The sequence below is a fragment of the Aedes aegypti genome, chromosome 1 (genome assembly GCF_002204515.2).
Source record: "Aedes aegypti strain LVP_AGWG chromosome 1, AaegL5.0 Primary Assembly, whole genome shotgun sequence".
Lineage (NCBI taxonomy): Eukaryota > Metazoa > Arthropoda > Insecta > Diptera > Culicidae > Aedes > Aedes aegypti.
Window position 1 is genome coordinate 70,184,184 of NC_035107.1, and position 19,489 is coordinate 70,203,672.

The 19,489-nt window shown below is 42.0% G+C and overlaps 1 protein-coding gene across 17 annotated transcripts in view; it reads right to left on the reverse strand.

Moving 5' to 3' along the window:
• Positions 1-19,489, reverse strand: part of LOC5565116 (neurobeachin) — a 415,182-nt gene that overhangs the window by 127,739 nt on the left and 267,954 nt on the right. For all 17 annotated transcript variants that reach the window (XR_002499236.1, XM_021839344.1, XM_021839334.1 and 14 more), the window contains 4 exons: positions 7,500-7,640; positions 7,297-7,433; positions 7,157-7,226; positions 6,944-7,087 (listed from right to left, as the gene is read on the reverse strand). Coding sequence is in view for 16 of the 17 variants with exons in the window: in XM_021839344.1 (XP_021695036.1) it covers positions 6,944-7,087; positions 7,157-7,226; positions 7,297-7,433; positions 7,500-7,640 (492 nt within the window). In the remaining variant the exon portion in view is untranslated. The remainder of the gene's footprint in view (positions 1-6,943; positions 7,088-7,156; positions 7,227-7,296; positions 7,434-7,499; positions 7,641-19,489) is intronic.

Here is a 19,489-nt window from a genome sequence, read left to right on the forward strand (position 1 = left end):
GGGGGTCTTCTAGGAATTTCAACAAGAGTTCCTCTAGGGATTCCATCAGGAGTTCCTCTAGGGATTCAATTACGAATTTCTTCAGGGATTCCATTACGAGTTCCTCCAGGGATTACATCTGAATTTCATCTAGGGATTACAAAAGGAATTATTCTAGGGATTCCTCCTAGAGTTCCTTCAGAAATTTCACCTGGAATTACTACAGGGATTTTTTCCAGAAACTCCTCTTGGGATTACATCAGGAGTTTCTTCAGATATTGCCCCTGGAATTGCTCTAGAGATTATATCAAGAGTTTCTCAAGAGAACCCATCAAGATTTCTTCTAGGGATCTGATGAGGAGTTCCGCCAAGCATATTATCAGGAATTCTTCCAAGGATTTCACCAGGAGTTCCTATAGGGATCCCATTAGGAATTCATGTAGGTATTACATTAGAAGTTCTTTTAGGGATTAAAGCAGGAGTTCCTCCAGGGATTCCATTAGGAGTTGATTCAGAGATTGGAGGAATCATAATAGAAATCGCTGGAGAAATTCACAGAGAATTCACTAGAGAAATTCCTAAATATATTCCTGGAAGAACTTTTAAAGCAATCCCCGAAGAAGTTCTTAGGAGTTATTCTTGGTGAATTCTCTGTAGAAATTCTTGCAAAAATTTGTGAAAAGAATTCCTGGAGGAACTGATGGAATGCTCGGAGGAATTTCTAGTAGATTATTGAAGTAATTTCTAAATAAATTTCAAGAGAAATGCCTTTTAGGGTCCATTTGGGGATGCAAGGAACAATCTTTGGAGGAAACAATGGAGAAAATTTAAAAAGAGTTTATTGAAAATCCCCTGAAAAAATCCAAAGAGAATCATCCGGAGGAATCTCTAAAAAAATGCAAGTGAAATCTCTAGAGGAACTGCAGGTGGTGTTCCATGGAGGAAGTTTTGGTGAATTATTGTGCAGTATTGTTTGTGAAATCTCTGAAGGCTTCCCAGTGGAATCCTTGGAGGAATTCCTTGATGAATTCTCGTAGAAATTCTGAGCAGAATCCTGGAATAAATCTCTGTAGATATTTCTGTAGGAATTTCTAGAGAAACTCCAAACGAAACAATCCCTAGAAGAATGCATTGATAAATAGCTAAAAGATTTTCTGGAGGATTCTCTGGAGGAATTTCTAGGGAAATAACTGGAAAAGTCACAAGAAGATTTTGGATAGGAGGAATTCTTGATGGAAGGAATTGCTATGGTATTTTTTTGGTATGAATACCTAGGAATTTTCGGTAGAATCGCAGGAAAAGAATCCCAAAATAATCGGTTTAGGAATTCGCTGGAGGAAATCTCAAATAAATTTCTGCTGGATTTTTCTGGTAGAATTCTTGAAGGAAGCATTGGAAATGAGATCATGAGAAGGTACATTGGCCAGTCATTGGAACAGCCATCTCGCTAAGAATGAGTTATCGATCAGACAAATTATGAATGCTGAAACGCATGAAGAACTGGCTCAAAGTAATGAAATTCACGTTAATTAAGCCAACAAAAAAAAAATCAATTAAACCCAAATTTGCACTGGTTCTAAGGAATATGAAAAAGTGGTGTTTTTAAATCAAAAGTTAAGTTTTCGAACTTGATTTGTTGGCATAATAACATGATGAAAGTATATTTATAGAAATTTCGTATATGTTCTTAACTACCTGATGCAGCCGACAGACGACTCAGATTGTTTGACCAACATTGACTCCGCCCTCAGGTTGGTGCTATGTTTGACCGTGTGTGATGCTGCATGGCGCGCCAATTTGACAGTTTGTGAAACTGATTTGATGGTTGGAGCATCGCTCGGCCTAAATCAAACGAGTTTGATTTAGCTTAAAGCACAAGTGTGCGGAGCCAAATGTTTGACAAACAGATCGTACCGTCTGTGGTGCTGTTAAACCAACAACTTGTCAAATTTCAAAATGTTTGGCATTTTTTTTTTGTTCAGACAGAATATTTTCTTGCATAGCAAGAAACAACAGCAGAACAAATTATTTTTGTGGATTCATAAGCAACCTAGAGCAATAAACATTTTTCTGTACCAGAAATTCATGCAATTCTTTCTCGAGTATTTCCAGTAATTAATTTGGCAATCACTAAATGAACTTATTCACGAGGATGATTTCCTGAAGAAATATCTAGAGGAATGTCTGAGGATATCCTTGAAGAAATGTCTGAAGTAATTCAATGAAAAATATTATTGAATATGATTTGAACAAATAGCTCTTGGCTTAGCTTTTAACTATTGTTCATCTACTAATGTTACGTATTACGAATTCGTAGAGGAGTTTATGGAAACCCACCTGAAGGATTTCGTTTTAGATATTCTAGAGATATTGCTAGAAGAAGTTATTGAGGACTTGCTGAAGGAACTTTTAAAGGAATTCTTTGAAAACTTTCTGAAGAAGAAGTAGTGGAAGAATCTCTGTACGATTTTTTAGAGGTATTCTTATCAACACCTGAAGAAATCAAATGAATTTTTTTTTGTGAGAATTTGTTGTAGAATTTCTGGGAGAATACTTAGAGGACTTTCTAAAGGAATCCCTGTAAGATTTTTTGAAGAATTCTCAAGGTTCTCAAAATTTAAAGGAATGCCTAGTAGATTTTCTGGAGACCAGAAGATTTTTTTTCATTTATGAAGAAGCTCGGTAGTCAAATTATACATATTTTTTTGGATTAATCTCTGATGATAATTTCTGGAGGAATCTTTGAAGGAATTTCTGATGTAATGTCTCAAGTAATCCATGAAAGAATCTCTGGTTGATTTTCTGAAGGAGAACTGGGATTTCCTTGATGAACTCTCAGTAAAATTTCTCAACGAACCTCCGATGATAACTTCCTTAGGACTCCCTGGCGTAATTTCTGCAGAAAATTCTGGATGAATCCTTAGAATATTTCCTGAAGGAATCCCTGGAAGATTATGTATAAGTTGAATTCATGAAGGAATCAATAAGAAGCTTCTGGTAAAACTCCTGAAATAACTAAGGATGGAATCCCTGGAAGACTTTCTGGAGGAATACCCTGAAGAATTTTTAGAAAGAATTCCTGATGGAATCATTGGAAGAATTTCTGAAATAAAAAAATATCTTAAGGGATTTGTTTTGGAATTCTTGAAGGATTTTCTTGAGAAATCTCTGTGGAATTTGCTGCAAAATTTGCAGAAGTAATCTCTACGGGATTTTCTCAAGGATTTTCGTGAAGAATTTCTGAAGGAATTACTGATAGATTTGTCACGTTTTTTTTGTATAGGTCCGTCAAAATTTTTGTAAGGCTTGTCACGCTTGACTTGACTCCCTCCCCCCCTTTGGAGCGTGACATAATTTGTGCATGAACCCTAGGATGGCTGGATGGCTGGAGGATTTCACTGAGGAAATCCTGGTTGAATTAGTGTATTAATTCCTGGTCTTCTTCTTCTTTCTGGCATTACGTCCTCACTGGGACAGAGCCTGCTCCTCAGCTTAGTGTTCTTATGAGCACTTCCACAGTTATTAACTGAGAGCTTACTGTGCCAATGACCATTTTGGCATGTGTATATCGTGTGGCAGGTACGAAGATACTCTATGACCTGGGAAATCGAGAAAATTTCCAACCCGAAAAGATCCTCGACCGGTGGGATTCGAACCCACGACCCTCAGCTTGGACTTGCTGAATAGCTGCGCGTTTACCACTATGGCTATCTGGGCCCAGGTGTTTGGAAGAAATCGTAAGGGAATCTGTGATGATCAGGAGTTCTTGGCATAATTCCTGCGGAAAATTCTGGAAGAATCCCTGAAGAAATTTCTCGAGGCATCCCTGAAGAAGTACCTGGTTGATTTTTAAGACGAATTGCCAAAACAGGAAACCTTTAGGGAATTCTTAAAGAAATTTGTAGAATAATCTCCTATGTTTTTTTTAATTTTTTTTTTCCTATTAAGAATTCCATAGAAAGTTTTGCAGCATCCCAGAAGGAATTTCTGCTGGAGTTTCTTAAAGAATTTTTGGAGGTATCTCTGGACAAATTTCAGGTCGATTTTTAAGAATAATTCTTAGAAGAATTTCTCGAGGAATCTTATATCACTGAAGGATTTTCTGGATGAATTCCAGGTTGATTTTTTTAAAGATTTTCTAAAGGAGGAATACCTTGAATAATTTTTGAAACCTCTGTCGTATTTTTTCGTGGAGTCCCTGGAGTAATTAGAAGAATTCCTGGCGATTTTTTTTTGTGGAATTGCTGAAGAAATCTCTGATGTTAACTCCTGGCGGAATCCGTGTAGGATTTTCTGGAGTAAACCTCTGGTGAAATTATTAGGAGAATTCATGAAGGAATCTCTGGATGAGTTTCTGTATAGCGAATCGTGTAGGATCCCTTTTAGAAATTCCTGGATAAATCCCAAGAGGAATCACTAGGGAAAGTCGGAGGATATTTTGAAGTAATTTACCTAAACAGTCCTTGTAACATCGCAAAATTCAACAATAAATTCCACTATTGCCTTCGGGAATTCTCCTAGCAAAAAAAAATAGATTTAAGTGGGATAAAGAATTTCCACTTGGTTACTTTCTTGTTTTGTCACTTTGTAAACCTTTGTCTGACTCCAGCTCCCTACATTTTTCTAATGATCAAATATCGATGTTTCAAGATGAGCCACTACAATATTAATCTGATGTTTTTTCTACTGCATCACATTTACGGAACAATCGAAAACATCCTCTATTCCGGATGCATAATCACTAGACTGATGCAAATTTTGAAATTTTTGCTCCCCTATGCTTAAACGGTGTCAATTATGAAGAAAATCATTCTCCCACAATTTGAAGTGATTTGGAAGAAATTTTACTGTGCACACGCCATTTGAAATTTATATGGAAATTACTATGGAAAAAGCAAACCTTTTGTGTTCAGTCCTCTATCTGCTCGTCATAATAATATATAAAAAAGTGAACACACTCTTCCGATGTAAAATCTTCCCAGCTACAACTTTGCCGAAGACCACATTTTGTTGGGACGTAAGGATAATTTGTTATCCTTGATTCCAAAGTCTAAACCATGCTGACATAATCATTCAATTACTTTCAGAGCAACACTGCTTTTTTGCTGTAGAACATAGTAGCCTGCATTACTTTGATCTGTTCTTCCCTCCAGCAGCACCACTGTTGCCTGCCGAATAGTTGGTACTGAACTGAAGACAAACCCACTTTATGATGATGAATAACAATTTTTCCTGACATCCGATCAAAATGTGGTCTTTGGCAAAGTTGTAGCTGGAATTATTTGACATGAGAAGAGTTTGTTCAGTTTCCCATAAAATATTATGACGAAGAGATATAGGTCTGAACACAAAAGGTTGGCGTTTTCCATAGTAATCTCCATATAAACTTCAAAAGGCGTGTGCACAGTCAAATTTCTACCGAATCACTTCAAACTTTGGAAGGCTGCTATTTACCACAATTAAAATCGTTTGAGCATAAGGGAGCCAAAATTTCAAAATTTGCCCCACTCTAATAATCACATCTGCACTATATGAGCAGAGATTACTTTAAATATGGTGAATAATGTTGGTGCAAGAAATTCTGACAGTTCGTCAACCGGCCACAAATTGGTTTGACTAACTTGGGGTCGGAGTCAATGTTGGTCAAACGGTCTGAGTCATCTGTGGGCACCATAAGATGTTTCAAGAACCAGAACAAACAAAAATGTATCAATCAATTGAACTTACTTCTAAATAGTGTTTCCAATTGTTGGAATTCTTCTACCAAACAGTCCCAAAAAAGGACTCAGCAAATGAGTCGCTTGACTTAACAGGTTCGCATTTGAGAAGGATTTCGTCAACCCACATCCATGTTTCTGAGAATGAACTTCCAAAAATATCCTCGCAAGGCAACAAACTGATTTTGATTGAAACGGAAAACTAAACTAATGACAGAACGAAAACAACGGATACCAAAACAAAAGCCCCAAAAATCAGATTCCCACAGATTAGGGGCTGTCGAACGCACTTTGTACTGGGGGTTGGGGAAGTGGAATATTTCCGTTCGAATGGTTTCGCAAAATGCGAAAACGAAAAACAATCTTTTTGTGTTGAGTTAAACCGGTTGGGGTAAAGTGTGGGAGTTACACTTGTCGGTTCCGGGAAAATATACTGAGGGGAGCTTTGATGAAGCTCTCCACGAGGGATTTTGTTTTATTTTGAGATTCGTGCGTGGGTTGAGTGGTCGCTTGTTGTGGAATATTATGTTATCCTGGTTGAATTGGTTTTTGTGCTATTTGAGTTTATTATGTTTACGTTTGAAATGGTGGTAGGATCATCAAATTGGCAACATTGATTTTGACGTTTGAATGAGTTGCCAGTTCGAACGGTGATATGATTCCTCACATGGTTCGCAATAGTACATTGTTTCAAATTGTTCGATTAGTTAGTAAGCAAACAGTGCAACAGTAGCTGAAACGTCATCAGCTGTCACTGTCATATTTTGTTGCTGATGATGACCAGAATACAGTTTAGTGACTATTTACATTGAGTGTATGATAGTGCAAATGATGTTCTATTGTTGGGTTCGTGTTATTCCATAGCACAGAGTTTACTGTATCATCCGTCACCGAAGGATTTTCTACGCGATTCAAGCCAAAAACGTGCATGACCTTTTTCTTTCCAGTGTATGTAGAAGACTGCTTGCATTCTACGTGCCTGTGACGTGTGACGTGTTCATCTAGTCGTTTTCTAACGCGTGGATATTCGGAAAATAAAAGAAGAGACCGACATTCCCTATCCTACGAAGAGAATAGCGTCCAGCTAGGGGGGTTAGGGGCAATCTCTTAGAACTTCCCTATCGGATAATGGTGAGTGTCTTCTTCGGTTCTACTCTTCAAAAACGGGGGGATGGTGTTGCGTAGAATTCAGAAGACGAGGCCCAACCCTGTGTAAGTATGCTAGCACTGCATAAAGCGATACAAACCTGTTTCAGCAGCAGATCCGAATTGGCCGAGAGGCACGTGACCAGATACTTGGTCAGACTGAGGAACGATCCGAGCACTTCGGACGTCAGATGATCCCGGGACGAGCGTTGCAACATGAACGAAATCACCAGGAAACCACGATTCTGTGGAAGGTACCATGAGATGAAAGGTACTCATGAGACGAAATTTCCATATTCTCATTTAGCACTTACCTGAATCATATGCTGTTGAACGGTTTGCGAACTCTCAACCAGTTCGCAGATGAATCCAAGCAACTTTGCACTGTAGGAAAAAGACCGATGAAAACTATTAGAATTTTCACTTCATCAATTATTTTCGTAAATCAACTCACCACAGAGTTGGATCCTTTTTGACATCAGTACCCTCGTAGGGCATATCCAGTTGGGAGAACAGCGGAAACAGGACCTGGATGCCGCCGATCGAATTGAGCGTACAGTGAATCGAGTGCGTAACTACGGCTTTGACATCCTGAGAAATCACAAAAAAATCGTATTAATTCATATGAGTGCGGAATTAGCCGATTATATGACTCACCTGAAGCATGAGCGAATGGGGCGTATGTACAAAGTAGGACAGGTTGCCCTTGGGGGCTGATTGCAGACACAGTTGGCCATCGGTGGCCACCGGATTGTACATGAACACGATAGCACTGGACAGTTTGCCGTCGTACAGTACCTATGGTGAATCGGAGTGGGATTAGTAAAAGTTGAATTGGAAACAGAAATCATATCTAAAACTATGACCACTCATACATTGACTAACACTAAATTACACAAGATCATTCCGCAAGGATTTCTACTTTGCTTCATGCTAAGGTAACTAAAATATAAATTAATTACCCCAGCAACACACATGTTATAATTGTGTATTATAAACTTATATATGATCAAAAATAGTCATATTTAAGTTGATAATACACAATTATAACATGTGTGTTACTCGGGTATGGCCTTCCATTTTTGTTTGCTTTTCCATTAAGGTTCAATTGTTATTCTAGTTCCATTTTAGGCCAATTCAAAACTATTCTTCTACCATAACTGCATTGGCATTGTCTGTCAAAACTTTAAAGTTTTAATTCATTTTTAATAACATAAGATCTTCCCGGAGAAAGATTGGCATCTTTCCAGAGGAAGATTGGAATCTTCTTGGAGGAAGATTGGGATCTTCCCAGAGGAAGATTGGGATCTTCCCAGAGGAAAATTGGAATCTTCCCAAAGGAAGATTGGAATCTTCCCAGAAGAAGATTGGAATCTTCCAAGAGGAGGATTGCATCTTTCCAGAGGAAAATTGGGATCTCCCCAGAGGAAGATTGGAATCTTCCCAAAGGAAGATTGAAACCCTCCTAGAAGAAGATTGGAATCATCCCAGAGGAAGATTGAGATCTTCTCAGAAGAAGAATGGGATCTAACTAAAGGAAGACTGAGATTTTCCTAAAGGAAGATTGGGATCTTTCCAGAGAAAGATTGGGATCTTCCCGGAGGAAGATATGGATCTTCCCGTAGAAAGATTGGAATCTTCCTAGTGGAAGAATGGGATCTAACTAAAGGAAAATTTGGATTTTCTTAAAGGAAGATTGAGATTTTCCTAAAGAAAGATTGAGATCTTCCCAGAGGAAGATTGGACCTTCCCGGAGGAAGATAGGGATCTTCCCGTAGAAAGATTGGGATGTTCCCAGTGGAAGAATGGGATCTAACTAAAGGAAAATTTGGATTTTCTTAAAGGAAGACTGAGATTTTCCTAAAGGAAGATTGGGATCTTTCCAGAGAAAGATTGGGATCTTCCCGGAGGAAGATAGGGATCTTCCCGTAGAAAGATTGGAATCTTCCTAGTGGAAGAATGGGATCTAACTAAAGGAAAATTTGGATTTTCTTAAAGGAAGATTGAGATTTTCCTAAAGAAAGATTGAGATCTTCCCAGAGGAAGATTGGACCTTCCCGGAGGAAGATAGGGATCTTCCCGTAGAAAGATTGGGATGTTCCCAGTGGAAGAATGGGATCTAACTAAAGGAAGATTGATTTTTTCCTGAAGGAAGATTGATATTTTCCTGAAGGAAGATTGGGATCTTCCCAGAGGACGATTGGGATCTTCCCAGAGGAAGATTGGAAGCTTCTCAGAGGAAGATTGGAATCTTCCCAGAGGAAGATTGGAATCTTCCCAGAGGAAGATTGGAATCTTCCCAGAGGAAGATTGGAATCTTCCCAGAGGAAGATTGGAATCTTCCCAGAGGAAGATTGGAATCTTCCCAGAGGAAGATTGGAATCTTCCCAGAGGAAGATTGAAATCTTCCCAGAGGAAGATTGAAATCTTCCCAGAGGAAGATTGGAATCTTCCCAAAGTAATATTGGAATTTTCCCAGAGGAAGATTGGGATCTTACCAGAGGAAGATTGGAATCTTCCCAAAGGAAGATTGGAATTTTCCCAGAGGAAGATTGGAATCTTCTCAGAATAAGATTGGAATATTCGCAGAGGAAGATTGGAATCTTTCCAGAGTAAGATAGAAATCTTCCCAGAGGAAGATTGGAATCTTCCCAGAGGACGATTTAAATCTTCCCAGAGGAAGATTGGAATCTTCCCAGAGTACGTTTGGAATCTTCCCAGAGGAAGATTGGAATCTTCCCAAAGGAAGATTGGAATTTTCCCAGAGGAAGATTGGAATCTTCTCAGAGGAAGATTGGGATCTTCCCAGAGGAAGATTGGGATCTTTCCAGAAAAAGATTGGAATTTTCCCATAGGAAGATTGGGTTCTTCTCAAAATAAGATAGAAATCTTCCCAGAGGAAGATTGGAATCTTTCCAGAGAAAGATGGGAATCTTCCCAAAGGAAGATTGGAATTTTCCCAGAAGAAGATTGGAATCTTCTCAGAGGAAGATTGGCATTTTCCCAGAGGAAGATTGGGATCTTCCCAGAGGAAGATTGGGATCTTCCCAGAGGAAGATTGGGATCTTCCCAGAGGAAGATTGGGATCTTCCCAGAGGAAGATAGAAATCTTCCCAAACGAAGATTGGAATCTTCTCAGAGAAAGATTGGAATATTCGCAGAGGAAGATTGGAATCTTTCCAGAATAAGATATAAATCTTCCCAGAGGAAGATTGAAATCTTCCCAGAGGACGATTGGAATCTTCCCAGAGGAAGATTGGAATCTTTCCAGAGTACGTTTGGAATCTTCCCAGAGGAAGATTGGAATCTCTTCAGAGGAAGATTAGAATCTTCCCAGAGAAGTATTGGAATCCTCCGAAAGGAAGATTGGAATCTTCCCAGAGGAAGATTGGAATCTTCTCAGAGGAAGATTGGGATCTTCCCAGAGGAAGATTGGGCTTTATCAGAGTAAGATTGGGATCTTCCCAGAAGAAGTTTGGGATCTTACCAGTGGAAGATTGGAATCATCCCAAAGGAAGATTGGAATTTTCCCAGAGGAAGATTGGAATCTTCTCAGAGAAAGATTGGAATCTTCTCAGAGGAAGATTGGGATCTTCTCAGAGAAAGATTGGAATCTTCTCAGAGGAAGATTGGGATCTTCCCAGAGGAAGATTGGAATTTTCCCAGAGGAAGATTGGAATCTTCTCAGAGGAAGATTGGGATCTTCCCAGAGGAAGATTGGGCTTTATCAGAGGAAGATTGGGATCTTCCCAGAGGATGTTTGGGATCTTACCAGAGGAAGATTGGAATCTTCCCAAAGGAAGATTGGAATTTTCCCAGAGGAAGATTGGAATCTTCTCAGAGAAAGATTGGAATATTCGCAGAGGAAGATGGGAATCTTTCCAGAGGAAGATTGGAATCTTCCCATAGGAAGATTTGAATCTTCCCAGAGGAAGATTGGGATCTTCCCAGAATAAGATAGAAATCTTCCCAGAGGAAGATTGGGATCTTCCCAGAGGACGATTGGAATCTTCCTAGAAGAAGATTGGAATCTTCCCAAAGGAAGATTGGAATCTTCTCAGAGGAAGATTGGGATCTTCCCAGAGGAAGATTGGGATCTTCCCAGAGGAAGATTGGGATCTTCCCAGAGGAAGATTGGGATCTTCCCAGAGGAAGATTGGGATCTTCCCAGAGGAAGATTGGGATCTTCCCAGAATAAGATAGAAATCTTCCCAGAGGAAGTTTGGAATCTTCCCAGAGGACGATTGGAATCTTCCCAGAGGACGATTGGAATCTTCCCAAAGGAAGATTGGAATTTTCCCAGAGGAAGATTGGGATCTTCTCAGAGGAAGATTGGGATCTTCCCAGAGGAAGATTGGGATCTTCCCAGAGGAAGATTGGGATCTTCCCAGAGGAAGATTGGGATCTACCCAGAGGAAGATTGGGATCTTCCCAGAGGAAGATTGGGATCTTCCCAGAGGAAGATTGGGATCTTCCCAGAGGAAGATTGGGATCTTCCCAGAGGAAGATTGGGATCTTCCCAGAGGAATATTGGGATCTTCCCAGAGGAAGATTGGGATCTTCTCAGAGGAAGATTGGGATCTTCTCAGAGGAAGATTGGGATCTTCCCAGAGGAAGATTGGGATCTTCCCAGAGGAAGATTGGGATCTTCCCAGAGGAAGATTGGGATCTTCCCAGAGGAAGATTGGGATCTTCCCAGAGGAAGATTGGGATCTTCCCAGAGGAAGATTGGGATCTTCCCAGAGGAAGATTGGGATCTTCCCAGAGGAAGATTGGGATCTTCCCAGAGGAAGATTGGGATCTTCCCAGAGGAAGATTGGGATCTTCTCAGAGGAAGATTGGGATCTTCTCAGAGGAAGATTGGGATCTTCCCAGAGGAAGATTGGAATCTTCCCAGAGGAAGATTGGAATCTTCTCAGAGGAAATTGGGATCTTCCCAGAGGAAGATTGATCTTTATCAGAGGTAGATTGGGCTTTATCAGAGGAAGATTGGAATCTTCTCAGAGAAAGATTGGAATATTCGCAGAGGAAGATGGAAATCTTTCCAGAGGAAGATTGGAATCTTCCCATAGGAAGATTTGAATCTTCCCAGAGGAAGATTGGGATCTTCCCAGAATAAGATAGAAATCTTCCCAGAGGAAGATTGTAATCTTCCCAGAGGACGATTGGAATCTTCCTAGAAGAAGATTGGAATCTTCCCAAAGGAAGATTGGAATCTTCCCAGAGGAAGAATGGGATCTTCCCAGAGGAAGATTGGGATCTTCCCAGAATAAGATAGAAATCTTCCCAGAGGAAGATTGGAATCTTCCCAGAGGACGATTGGAATCTTCCCAGAGGACGATTGGAATCTTCCCAAAGGAAGATTGAAATTTTCCCAGAGGAAGATTGGAATCTTCTCAGAGGAAGATTGGGATCTTCCCAGAGGAAGATTGGGATCTTCCCAGAGGAAGATTGGGATCTTCTTAGAGGAAGATTGGAATCTTCCCAAAGGAAGATTGGGATCTTCCCAGAGGAATATTGGGATCTTCCCAGAGGAAGATTGGGATCTTCTCAGAGGAAGATTGGAATCTTCCCAGAGGAAGATTGGAATCTTCCCAGAGGAAGATTGGAATCTTCCCAGCGGAAGATTGGAATCTTCCCAGAGGAAGATTGGAATCTTACCAGATGAAGATTGGGATCTTCCCAGAGGAAGATTGGGATCTTCCCAGAGGAAGATTGGGATCTTCCCAGAGGAAGATTGGGATCTTCCCAGAGGAAGATTGGGATCTTCCCAGAGGAAGATTGGGATCTTCCCAGAGGAAGATTGGAATCTTCCCAGAGGAAGATTGGAATCTTCCCAGAGGAAGATTGGAATCTTCCCAGAGGAAGATTGGAATCTTCCCAGAGGAAGATTGGAAACTTCCCAGAGGAAGATTGGAATCTTCCCAGAGGAAGATTGGAATCTTCCCAGAGGAAGATTGGAATCTTTCCAGAGGAAGATTGGAATCTTCCCAGAGGAAGATTGGAATCTTCCCAGATGAAGATTGGGATCTTCCCAGAGGAAGATTGGGATCTTCCCAGAGGAAGATTGGGAATTTCTCAGAGGAAGATTGGGATCTTCCCAGAATAAGATAGAAATCTTCCCAGAGGAAGATTGGAATCTTCCCAGAGGACGATTGGAATCTTCCCAGAGGACGATTGGAATCTTCCCAGAGGAAGATTGGAATCTTCCCAGAGGACGATTGGAATCTTCCCAGAGGAAGATTGAAATTTTCCCAGAGGAAGATTGGAATCTTCTCAGAGGAAGATTGGGATCTTCCCAGAGGAAGATTGGAATCTTCCCAGATGAAGATTGGGATCTTCCCAGAGGAAGATTGGGATCTTCCCAGAGGAAGATTGGGAATTTCTCAGAGGAAGATTGGGATCTTCCCAGAACAAGATAGAAATCTTCCCAGAGGAAGATTGGAATCTTCCCAGAGGACGATTGGAATCTTCCCAGAGGAAGATTGAAATTTTCCCAGAGGAAGATTGGAATCTTCTCAGAGGAAGATTGGGATCTTCCCAGAGGAAGATTGGGATCTTCCCAGAGGAAGATTGGGATCTTCCCAGAGGAAGATTGGAATCTTCCCAAAGGAAGATTGGGATCTTCCCAGAGGAATATTGGGATCTTCCCAGAGGAAGATTGGGATCTTCTTAGAGGAAGATTGGGATCTTCTTAGAGGAAGATTGGAATCTTCCCAGAGGAAGATTGGAATCTTCCCAGAGGAAGATTGGAATCTTCCCAGCGGAAGATTGGAATCTTCCCAGAGGAAGATTGGAATCTTCCCAGATGAAGATTGGGATCTTCCCAGAGGAAGATTGGGATCTTCCCAGAGGAAGATTGGGAATTTCTCAGAGGAAGATTGGGATCTTCCCAGAATAAGATAGAAATCTTCCCAGAGGAAGATTGGAATCTTCCCAGAGGACGATTGGAATCTTCCCAGAGGACGATTGGAATCTTCCCAGAGGAAGATTGGAATCTTCCCAGAGGAAGATTGGAATCTTCCCAGAGGAAGATTGGAATCTTCCCAGAGGAAGATTGGAATCTTCCCAGAGGAAGATTGGAATCTTCCCAGAGGAAGATTGGAATCTTCCCAGAGGAAGATTGGAATCTTCCCAGATGAAGATTGGGATCTTCCCAGAGGAAGATTGGGATCTTCCCAGAGGAAGATTGGGATCTTCCCAGAGGAAGATTGGGATCTTCCCAGAGGAAGATTGGGATCTTCCCAGAGGAAGATTGGGATCTTCCCAGAGGAAGATTGGGATCTTTCCAGAGGAAGATTGGGATCTTCCCAGAGGAAGATTGGGATCTTCCCAGAGGAAGATTGGGATCTTCCCAGAGGAAGATTGGGATCTTCCCAGAGGAAGATTGGAATCTTCCCAGAGGAAGATTGGAATCTTCCCAGAGGAAGATTGGAATCTTCCCAGAGGAAGATTGGAATCTTCCCAGAGGAAGATTGGAATCTTCCCAGAGGAAGATTGGGAATTTCTCAGAGGAAGATTGGAATCTTCCCAGAGGAAGATTGGAATCTTCCCAGAGGAAGATTGGAATCTTCCCAGAGGAAGATTGGAATCTTCCCAGAGGAAGATTGGAATCTTCCCAGAGGAAGATTGGAATCTTCCCAGAGGAAGATTGGAATCTTCCCAGAGGAAGATTGGGATCTTCCCAGAGGAAGATTGGGATCTTCCCAGAATAAGATAGAAATCTTCCCGGAGGAAGATTGGAATCTTCCCAGAGGACGATTGGAATCTTCCCAGAGGAAGATTGAAATTTTCCCAGAGGAAGATTGGAATCTTCTCAGAGGAAGATTGGGATCTTCCCAGAGGAAGATTGGGATCTTCCCAGAGGAAGATTGGGATCTTCCCAGAGGAAGATTGGGATCTTCCCAGAGGAAGATTGGAATCTTCCCAAAGGAAGATTGGGATCTTCCCAGAGGAATATTGGGATCTTCCCAGAGGAAGATTGGGATCTTCTTAGAGGAAGATTGGAATCTTCCCAGAGGAAGATTGGAATCTTCCCAGAGGAAGATTGGAATCTTCCCAGAGGAAGATTGGAATCTTCCCAGCGGAAGATTGGAATCTTCCCAGAGGAAGATTGGAATCTTCCCAGATGAAGATTGGGATCTTCCCAGAGGAAGATTGGGATCTTCCCAGAGGAAGATTGGGAATTTCTCAGAGGAAGATTGGGATCTTCCCAGAATAAGATAGAAATCTTCCCAGAGGAAGATTGGAATCTTCCCAGAGGACGATTGGAATCTTCCCAGAGGACGATTGGAATCTTCCCAGAGGAAGATTGGAATCTTCCCAGAGGACGATTGGAATCTTCCCAGAGGAAGATTGGAATTTTCCCAGAGGAAGATTGGAATCTTTCCAGAGGAAGATTGGAATCTTCCCAGAGGAAGATTGGAATCTTCCCAGATGAAGATTGGGATCTTCCCAGAGGAAGATTGGGATCTTCCCAGAGGAAGATTGGAATCTTCCCAAAGGAAGATTGGGATCTTCCCAGAGGAAGATTGGGATCTTCTTAGAGGAAGATTGGAATCTTCCCAGAGGAAGATTGGAATCTTCCCAGAGGAAGATTGGAATCTTCCCAGAGGAAGATTGGAATCTTTCCAGAGGAAGATTGGAATCTTCCCAGAGGAAGATTGGAATCTTCCCAGATGAAGATTGGGATCTTCCCAGAGGAAGATTGGGATCTTCCCAGAGGAAGATTGGGAATTTCTCAGAGGAAGATTGGGATCTTCCCAGAATAAGATAGAAATCTTCCCAGAGGAAGATTGGAATCTTCCCAGAGGACGATTGGAATCTTCCCAGAGGACGATTGGAATCTTCCCAGAGGAAGATTGGAATCTTCCCAGAGGACGATTGGAATCTTCCCAGAGGAAGATTGGAATTTTCCCAGAGGAAGATTGGAATCTTTCCAGAGGAAGATTGGAATCTTCCCAGAGGAAGATTGGAATCTTCCCAGATGAAGATTGGGATCTTCCCAGAGGAAGATTGGGATCTTCCCAGAGGAAGATTGGGAATTTCTCAGAGGAAGATTGGGATCTTCCCAGAACAAGATAGAAATCTTCCCAGAGGAAGATTGGAATCTTCCCAGAGGACGATTGGAATCTTCCCAGAGGAAGATTGAAATTTTCCCAGAGGAAGATTGGAATCTTCTCAGAGGAAGATTGGGATCTTCCCAGAGGAAGATTGGGATCTTCCCAGAGGAAGATTGGGATCTTCCCAGAGGAAGATTGGAATCTTCCCAAAGGAAGATTGGGATCTTCCCAGAGGAATATTGGGATCTTCCCAGAGGAAGATTGGGATCTTCTTAGAGGAAGATTGGAATCTTCCCAGAGGAAGATTGGAATCTTCCCAGAGGAAGATTGGAATCTTCCCAGAGGAAGATTGGAATCTTCCCAGCGGAAGATTGGAATCTTCCCAGAGGAAGATTGGAATCTTCCCAGATGAAGATTGGGATCTTCCCAGAGGAAGATTGGGATCTTCCCAGAGGAAGATTGGGAATTTCTCAGAGGAAGATTGGGATCTTCCCAGAATAAGATAGAAATCTTCCCAGAGGAAGATTGGAATCTTCCCAGAGGACGATTGGAATCTTCCCAGAGGACGATTGGAATCTTCCCAGAGGAAGATTGGAATCTTCCCAGAGGAAGATTGGAATCTTCCCAGAGGAAGATTGGAATCTTCCCAGAGGAAGATTGGAATCTTCCCAGAGGAAGATTGGAATCTTCCCAGAGGAAGATTGGAATCTTCCCAGAGGAAGATTGGAATCTTCCCAGAGGAAGATTGGAATCTTCCCAGAGGAAGATTGGAATCTTCCCAGATGAAGATTGGGATCTTCCCAGAGGAAGATTGGGATCTTCCCAGAGGAAGATTGGGATCTTCCCAGAGGAAGATTGGGATCTTCCCAGAGGAAGATTGGGATCTTCCCAGAGGAAGATTGGGATCTTCCCAGAGGAAGATTGGGATCTTCCCAGAGGAAGATTGGGATCTTTCCAGAGGAAGATTGGGATCTTCCCAGAGGAAGATTGGGATCTTCCCAGAGGAAGATTGGGATCTTCCCAGAGGAAGATTGGGATCTTCCCAGAGGAAGATTGGAATCTTCCCAGAGGAAGATTGGAATCTTCCCAGAGGAAGATTGGAATCTTCCCAGAGGAAGATTGGAATCTTCCCAGAGGAAGATTGGAATCTTCCCAGAGGAAGATTGGGAATTTCTCAGAGGAAGATTGGAATCTTCCCAGAGGAAGATTGGAATCTTCCCAGAGGAAGATTGGAATCTTCCCAGAGGAAGATTGGAATCTTCCCAGAGGAAGATTGGAATCTTCCCAGAGGAAGATTGGAATCTTCCCAGAGGAAGATTGGGATCTTCCCAGAGGAAGATTGGGATCTTCCCAGAATAAGATAGAAATCTTCCCGGAGGAAGATTGGAATCTTCCCAGAGGACGATTGGAATCTTCCCAGAGGAAGATTGAAATTTTCCCAGAGGAAGATTGGAATCTTCTCAGAGGAAGATTGGGATCTTCCCAGAGGAAGATTGGGATCTTCCCAGAGGAAGATTGGGATCTTCCCAGAGGAAGATTGGGATCTTCCCAGAGGAAGATTGGAATCTTCCCAAAGGAAGATTGGGATCTTCCCAGAGGAATATTGGGATCTTCCCAGAGGAAGATTGGGATCTTCTTAGAGGAAGATTGGAATCTTCCCAGAGGAAGATTGGAATCTTCCCAGAGGAAGATTGGAATCTTCCCAGAGGAAGATTGGAATCTTCCCAGCGGAAGATTGGAATCTTCCCAGAGGAAGATTGGAATCTTCCCAGATGAAGATTGGGATCTTCCCAGAGGAAGATTGGGATCTTCCCAGAGGAAAATTGGGATCTTCCCAGAGGAAGATTGGGATCTTTCCAGAGGAAGATTGGGATCTTCCCAGAGGAAGATTGGGATCTTCCCAGAGGAAGATTGGGATCTTCCCAGAGGAAGATTGGGATCTTCCCAGAGGAAGATTGGGATCTTCCCAGAGGAAGATTGGGATCTTCCCAGAGGAAGATTGGGATCTTCCCAGAGGAAGATTGGGATCTTCCCAGAGGAAGATTGGGATCTTCCCAGAGGAAGATTGGGATCTTCCCAGATGAAGATTGGAATCTTCCCAGAGGAAGATTGGAATCTTCCCAGAGGAAGATTGGAATCTTCCCAGAGGAAGATTGGAATCTTCCCAGAGGAAGATTGGAATCTTCCCAGAGGAAGATTGGAATCTTCCCAGAGGAAGATTGGGATCTTCTCAGAGGAAGATTGGGATCTTCCCAGAGGAAGATTGGGATCTTCCCAGAGGAAGATTGGAATCTTCCCAGAGGAAGATTGGAATCTTCCCAGAGGAAGATTGGAATCTTCCCAGAGAAAGATTGGAATCTTCCCAGAGGAAGATTGGATTCTTCCCAGAGGAAGATTGGAATCTTCCCAGAGGAAGATTGGAATCTTCCCAGAGGAAGATTAAGATCATCTCAGAGGAAGATTGGGATGTTCCATGCGGAAGATTGGGATCTTTCATGCGGATGATTGGGATCTTCCCAGAGGAAGATTGGGATCTTCTCAGTGGAAGATTGGGATCTTCCCAGAGGAAGATTGGGATCTTTCCAAAGGTAGATTGGGATCTTCCTAAAGGAAGATTGGAATCTTCTCAGAGGAAGACTGTAATCTTACCAGAGGAAGACTGGGATCTTCACAAAGGAAGATTGGGATCTTCCCAGAGGAAGATTGGGAATTTCTCAGAGGAAGATTGGGAATTTCTCAGAGGAAGATTGGGATCTTCTCCGAGGAAGATTGGGATCTTTTCAGAGGAAGATTGGGATCTTCCCAGTGGAAGTTGGGGATCTTCACAGATGACGATTGGGATCTTCCCAGAGAAAGATTGTGTTCTTCTCAGAGGAAGATTGGGATCTTCCCAGAGGAAGATTGGAATCTTCCCAGAGAAAGATTGGAATCTTCCCAGAGGAAGATTGGATTCTTCCCAGAGGAAGATTGGAATCTTCCCAGAGGAAGATTGGAATCTTCCCAGAGGAAGATTAAGATCATCTCAGAGGAAGATTGGGATGTTCCATGCGGAAGATTGGGATCTTTCATGCGGATGATTGGGATCTTCCCAGAGGAAGATTGGGATCTTCTCAGTGGAAGATTGGGATCTTCCCAGAGGAAGATTGGGATCTTTCCAAAGGTAGATTGGGATCTTCCTAAAGGAAGATTGGAATCTTCTCAGAGGAAGACTGTAATCTTACCAGAGGAAGACTGGGATCTTCACAAAGGAAGATTGGGATCTTCCCAGAGGAAGATTGGGAATTTCTCAGAGGAAGATTGGGAATTTCTCAGAGGAAGATTGGGATCTTCTCCGAGGAAGATTGGGATCTTTTCAGAGGAAGATTGGGATCTTCCCAGTGGAAGTTGGGGATCTTCACAGATGACGATTGGGATCTTCCCAGAGAAAGATTGTGTTCTTCTCAGAGGAAGTTTGGGATCTTCTCAGATGACGATTGGGATCTTCCCAGAGAAAGATTGGGATCTTCTCAGAGGAAGATAGGGATCTTCCATGCTGATGATTGGGATCTTCCCAGAGGAAGATTGGGATCTTCTCAGAGGAAGATT